General features: G+C 54.4%; 1 protein-coding gene across 7 annotated transcripts in view; it reads left to right on the plus strand.

The window, feature by feature from the left end:
* Window positions 1-2234, plus strand: part of FHL1 (four and a half LIM domains 1) — a 50876-nt gene extending 48642 nt beyond the window's left edge. For 5 of the 7 annotated variants that reach the window (XM_012727265.1, XM_012727266.1, XM_012727264.1 and 2 more), the window contains 2 exons: window positions 218-417; window positions 816-2234. In XM_012727265.1, coding sequence (XP_012582719.1) covers window positions 218-417; window positions 816-899 — 284 coding nt within the window. In that variant the 3' untranslated portion in view covers window positions 900-2234. The remainder of the gene's footprint in view (window positions 1-217; window positions 418-815) is intronic. The other 2 variants (XM_004685839.2, XM_012727269.1) reach the window with 1 other exon arrangement.
* The last annotated feature ends 4410 nt before the right edge of the window (window positions 2235-6644 follow it).

Below are 6644 nucleotides of genomic sequence, written 5' to 3' on the forward strand. Positions count from 1 at the left end.
GGGGGCCGAGACGCCAGGCTGGGAGGACAGCGCCCCCTAGCGGAAGGTTAGCTCGAGGTGCCCGTGGGCAGTGTTCTTGCCAGCTGCAGCCAAGCCAGTCACTTCATTGCTCATCTTGCGGCCGCGATCCACGAGCCCCGGGTCCTTTCCCCCCACCTCCAATTTTTCCCGGGGAAGCCTTGAAATGTACATTTGAGAAGACTTTTGCCATCCTCAGGGAAAAGGACTGTGTCAAGAGTGAGCCACCCCGTGTCTAAAGCTAGGAAGCCCCCAGTGTGCCACGGGAAACGCTTGCCTCTCACCCTGTTTCCCAGCGCCAGCCTCCGGGGCAGGCATCCGGGTGGAGAGAGGACTTGTCCCTCGTGGGTGGTGGTTCTTTATAGAAAAAATCGAAGCTTAGCAGCTCCTCGAGGCCCGGTAAGTGCACACCCCGCGAACGGCCCAAGTTTGCCTCCTGGTGGCCACTTTGATGCCGTGGCCCTGACCTAAATCAGAGAGCGGTTATGCTGGGCGGTCGGCGCGCGGCACAGGGCGAGAGCGGTGGCTGGGGAGTGTGGGGCCTTTAAGTGAGGGGGGCCTTTAAGTGAGGGGAGCCCTCGGACGAACTCCGGCATCTTCTCAGGTCCTGGAGAGCCGGAGCAGGGCGTCGGCGGCGGGGGGGCCAGTGCACGGCGCAGGGGGGGCCGGGGCCGGGCACGCGCGGCCCCGGGCGAGCTTGTTGGCTGTCAACAGCCTGGCGGCGGCGGCGGCGGCGGAGGCGGCTCTCACCTGTGTCCACTCAGCTGTCCCTTTTGTTTTCTCTGTTTTCTCCGCAGGGTTTGGTAAAGGCTCCAGTGTGGTGGCCTATGAAGGACAATGCTGGCACGACTACTGCTTCTACTGCAAAAAATGCTCCGTGAATCTGGCCAACAAGCGCTTCGTGTTCCATGAGGAGCAAATCTATTGCCCCGACTGTGCCAAAAAGCTGTAAACTGACAGGGGCTCCTGTCCTGTAAGATGGAATCTGAGTTTGGTCCGTTGTGCCCCTCTGCCCTGCACCATCCTTAGGGCAAGGGTGGCCTCCACCTCCTCCAAGTTGCTCCTCCCATCTTTGTTCCATTTTACAGCATCGCGCAAATAAAGGCACACCATGATCACGTTAGCATTCAGCAAAGGCAACACGGCAGCCAAGTTAGTTTTTTTCCGATCGCTGCAATTAAGCAACCAACGCGTAGCTAGATTGACACTTCTGCATGTTTCCTCATAGAGCAGAAAAGTGCTAACCATGTAGCGGCTTAGTGATGCAGCCCCAGCGACGCAGCCCCTCTGAGAAGCCCTGGGGGCTTAGCTGGGACCCACGAGTTGCAGCGGCTGCGCCAACTCAGCTGCTCACCTTGTTCTGTGAGCAGAAAGAACTTTCGGAAATGCATGGTTTAGCCTCTTCATCAAAACTGTTCTTCTGTTCTTAGGCGCTTGCAAGTGACTAACACAAACTTCCAGAAAATGAACATTTGAACTTAGCTGTTGTTCTCCACTGAATCTTCCCTGTACTAACATTTGATTTCCCCCGGTGGTGTGTTTTCTGAGCGTTCCTGCTTTGCCAAGGAACATGCAGGTGACTTAAGAAGCATAGGCGGAGCTCAGAAAACGAGCCTGTTTCAGAGGCACATCATCAGGGCCGACCTTCTGGAAGCCTAACAAAACTAACCTGTCCCTTTTTCTTTGTTTTGAATTAATATTTTTGTTCTAATTAATAGCAACATAGTTTATGGGTTTGGAGACTTGCATGAAAATATTTTAGTCCCCTCAAACGTTCCTGCAGTTTTAAAATTCACCTACAGAAGTAACCAGTAATCTTCTAGAGGGCTCGCTGGGCAGGCTCCACGGCTGTCATTGACACCGATGTGATATTTCCAGACAGTGCCGACTTGAACCTCTTGTAACATAGTAGTTGTGCGCTCGTTGTCCCTGTGCTAGGGGCCCGCCAAGTCCCTTCTCGTGATTCTTAGGCCTGTTCCTCAAGAGCCTAGCTGGATATCTGGGGAAGTGGGGAAGCCACTGTCCTACTCCCTGTATTCTATGACATTGTTATCTTGCATAGTTTGATGAGATGATACAAAGTAACCTGTAATGACAAGACGTATTAACATTCTCATAGGAGTGGTTAGCCCCGCCCATGCCTCATTTCTCCATTTTGTCATTAGCTATTATCATCTAACGTTTCAGTGTATTGTTACAGAAATAAAGCAGCATATAAATAACTTGCCTCCTGTCTTGTTATTCAGCCCAGTGGAATGGCTAGGTCATACTGCTGGCCCGATGTCTCCTCAGGGACGTCGTCAGTTCAACCTCTTGGAACATAGGAATTAGAAGCAGAACAGGCGCTCACATCCCGTTCAACACCACAAGCAAAAACTCCACTCTGCCCCAAAAGCATCGTGCAGGTGCTCACGCCCCTTGAAAAGGGCAAACACACACTCCTGGGTCGGGGTGCTAGAAGTGAGGGGACCCTGGCTGAAGCGTGTTACTGAGGGAATCACAAAAATCACGGGCCCTAAAATACACAAACTCATGCCATTCGCAGCAACATAAATGGAGCTAGAGGGGATCCTGCTCGGTGAATTAAGTTGGAGGGAGAAAGAAAAATACGGATGGTCTCACAGGAGGAATATAGGGGAACCAAATAAGACATGGGGAGAAAGTAACAGTATAAAACACCACTAAGACAATTGTAAACACCCCCTGAGTGGGGGGGCCGGAAGGAGGGAGGGAGGGAGGAAAGGCCTGCCGTGATGATGGTGCACCAGCAGGCGAATTGGGGGAGGAAGTTCTATGGGGTCTACACCTGTGGGGTGGGAGGGGGCAAGTAAAATTGTTTTAAAATGAACAATGATGCCCTCCGCGTTCAACACACCTTTGTCTTCAGATGCGGGTGAGGCTGGGGGTGCTGTCCTCTGGCCTTCAGGGCATCCTCATGCCCCTGGGGGAGGTGTTTAGTAGGGAGGCTGCTCATCTGGACCCACCCATGCCCCTGAGTCAGGTGCGGAGGTGTGCGTTAGGTGGAGGTGGTAGCTGCTTCTGTCATCGCCAGCCACTGCGGCTGGTGCTTCACTGGCCGACCCTGCCCGCAGGGCCACGGTTGGTGCAGGACTACACTTCTAGTCCAGTGGGACAAGTGTTGGTGCCCTGTCCCTACCACGAAAGGGTCACCAGGCATGCAGGTGCCCAGAAAGCATTTCAGCTGGAGGCAGAGGGAGGAGAGCCTCATGCCCAGGGTAGTGCATGCGGGCGTAGACCTCTTGCTAACACTGACTTTCTGGGGGGCGGTCGAGATTTCAGCAGAAAGCAAAAAGGCAAGAACATGTTTTGTGAATGGGAAACATCCCGTGTGTGTGCGTGTGTGTGCGTGTGTCCGTCCCTTGAGACAGGGCCCCCAAAAGGGCAGGGGTGGCGTGGGTAGTTGAGCTGCCTGGGATACTGAGGCTGTGGTCAGGGAGAGCCCAGAGGGGAAGAACCTGGGGTGGAGAGGGAGCAGCTCCCCTTCACTCAGGGTTTGGGCATCTGCTCATTCCCTTCTCCCCAGCGAGGCCACGCCCACCTCCGCCCACCTCCCACAGTGCCAAGGGCCACGCCCCTGCCCACCAGGTGTTCCTTCTCTTCCGGCTCCAGGCCCAGTTCCTCAGCCCCTTCTGCCACAGCTTCCTGTCTGCCTTCCATTTTGCGCTCAATCATGGCCACCACCCCATTCCACCTCTATCTGTCCCCCTCGGCTTTTCTATCCCAATGGACCCGCCGAATCCAGCCCCTACCAGGGTGGAAGAGCAGGGCCAGGGAAAGCCATGCTGGCATGGCCTGCAGGCACCAGCAGAGCAGCTGCCTCAAATCCTCTGTCTGTTTCCCTGGTGCTAGTTCTAGTTCTCAGAAAACCACCTCCCCTCCTCACCCAGAAACAGGCTGCCAGCGCCGGCTGGCCACTGGAGGCCTGTCCTCCACCCCTTAGCCTCTTGAGCTACTCATCCTCAACCAACACTAACAACTGCGCGAGTGCCTGCACTTCGCACAGGAGAAAGTCTAGAATAGTTGAGGGCTTTGCCTCAGGCCACACAGCTAACTAGGTGACCGAACCACTTCAAGCTCATTTTGAGCCTATGGCCTCTGAGATAAAGCCACTAAGGGGACAATGAGGACACCCTTGCCCTGGGTTCAGTAATTAGAAGCACTTGTGTGGGTGAGTATTTTCTTTTGATACCCTGGGGCTTGGGAGGAAGGAGACATTTCTAGTTACCAACTTTTTTTTTTAAGATCGATTGATTTATGCATACAAAAACTGGGGTGCAGGCCAGAGACAGAGTGGGAGCAGAATAGGCAAATGGACTGAAGTACACTGCTGAGGGGAGCAGCGGGCGAGACAGGACAGGTCTACTGCGCCAGGTGGGTCACCGCCCTGGCCGGGGATTGAGCTGGGGCTGCAGTGGCTGCGAGATAGCTTCATAGTGCTGTGCTTTAGCCAGTTAAGACATCAAGGAGGGCCCTCTAGTTACCAACTTGTAAGCAACGAAAACTTTTGTCATAATTAAGGGGATCAGAATATCAAGAGTATTACCTACCTGTGACTAGGTTCAAATTGTTTTCTTAGTTGGGCCCATAGGCCAGCTTCCTAACCTCTCTGAACTTGTTTCCCAGCCTGTATGTAAAATGCCACTTGGAATTCACATGAAGATTACACAATACAAAAGTTGGGGGGGGGGCGCCGCAGGAGGCAACACAAATGAGTTGTTTTTAGCCATGATCTGGTAGCTGGTACAAAAGACAGAGGTCCCTGGCCGCACGTCACGTGGTACAGTCTGCGGACCCTAAATCCAGACCAACTGGGCTGGGAAGTTGTGTGTGACCTTGGACAATCGCCAGTTTCAGCAAATCCAGGTACAGACACAGACCCACACCTCATCGGCTGGTTGTGAGCATTTCAAGCACCACCTGTGCGGCAGTGCCTGGCACCAGTCACAATTCCTGAGGAAATGACACCACTTGGAAACACGAGCTGGCTTGGGGGGAACATGGCTTTTCTGGGGCCTGCTTCAACCAACCAGGCCTGTGGCGTGTGGGGCCCCAGAATGGGATGGGATACACAGGCAAGTGACCCCTGGACAAGTGTAACAAAGTTGGCTTTTGGGTTCTTGCCACAGTGGGTAGTGATTCCTCAAAATGGAGAGGACCCCAAGACTAGGGTGCAGCCTCTGAACTTGTCCACAGCACTCAGCGGGCTGGCGTGCAGTCGCCTGTGCAAGGGTCGGTCTGCACACAAGCTGCAGTACCACTCTCGGGAGCCGGGACTGTTTCTGTGGCTGCCCTCCTGTGAGGGAAAGGGTGTCCTAAACGAACTCTGCAGGTACAGGGTTTGTGGACTTCTCCCCCACCACAGACCCAGGAACTACAAGTCCCAGCAACACCAAAGGAAAGTGTGCTGGGACCTGAGGGTGGAGCTAAGCAGCAATATTTGGATATGAAGCTGGATATGTGGGTTTTGGGGTTCGGTTCTCTTGGCCTCGTGGCTTGCGGCTTGCCTCTTCACTGGCTTTCAGCATGCTATTGGGGTCCCAGGTCAGTGGAACTGGTAGGACACATAAGCGACTTCTCTTTCCCTGAGTTATACATTTCCCCTTTTGTTTGCAAATAAACCCATTATTAACCTTTCCAGTGTGCCAGCAGTTGAGTCTTTGAATCTTTTAGGATTTATTTATGCATACAAGAACTGGGGTACAGGCCAGAGGTGCAGGGGAGGTGAGAGGCTTCACCAGAGACAGGGTGGGGAGCAGAACACGCAGATCTAGGAAGTACACTGCTGAGGGGAGCAGCGGGCGGGTCAGGAGAGGTCTGCCGCCCCAAGTGGGTCAGCTCCCTGGCCTGGGGATCGAACTCAAGCTGCAGTGGCTGTGAACAGCCTCCCAGCACTGGGATTTAACCCACTGTGCCACCAGGGAAGGCCCTGCAGATGAATCTGAAGCGCACAGGCCCCACAGCCAGGTAACCCAATTCACACTGGGTTGCCCTCTAACAATCCCCAGTTGTGCCGGGTGACACAGGAGTAAAACACGCACGAGAGGCCAGGGAGCTGCTCCTCGGGACACAGGGCCTCCAGATGGAACCCATGAGACCCCAGCCAGGCTCCAGGGTACTGGTTAGGACGAGAGGCTGGGTCACTGTCCACCACCTGGAAGTGTGACAGGGCGTGCATGTGCTGGGGAACAGCCTGGCTCAACAGTGCCAGCCGTCGGTAGGGAAGGCTCTGGCTCAGATGCCAGATGTGAAGGTGGTGCCCTACGCAGACGTCGGATGTATCCAGCTGGTGTGAGTAGGGAGGAGCTACCACCAAACCGGCCCCCAAAGACCAGAGGTGAGTAAGGATTTCGGCTTATTCAAAACAAGACCTGGTGGAGTGGAACTGTTTTTCAAGATTGGAAACATGAAAGTTACCTTGTGGGCAGATCAGAATGTCAGTCTTGTCGTGTAACAGTGATGTCACTGGTAATGTGTATGTCGGCCTCCCTGGTGGCGCAGGGCTAAGTCTCAGCGCTGTCAAGCCATCAGCAGCCACTGCAGCCCTTGGATCCCCGCCAGAGAAGTGACCCACACTGCGCGGCACACCTCCCCTGTCTCCCCACTGC

This window comes from Condylura cristata, unplaced genomic scaffold (genome assembly GCF_000260355.1).
Source record: "Condylura cristata isolate star-nosed mole 26May11 unplaced genomic scaffold, ConCri1.0 scaffold00019, whole genome shotgun sequence".
Lineage (NCBI taxonomy): Eukaryota > Metazoa > Chordata > Mammalia > Eulipotyphla > Talpidae > Condylura > Condylura cristata.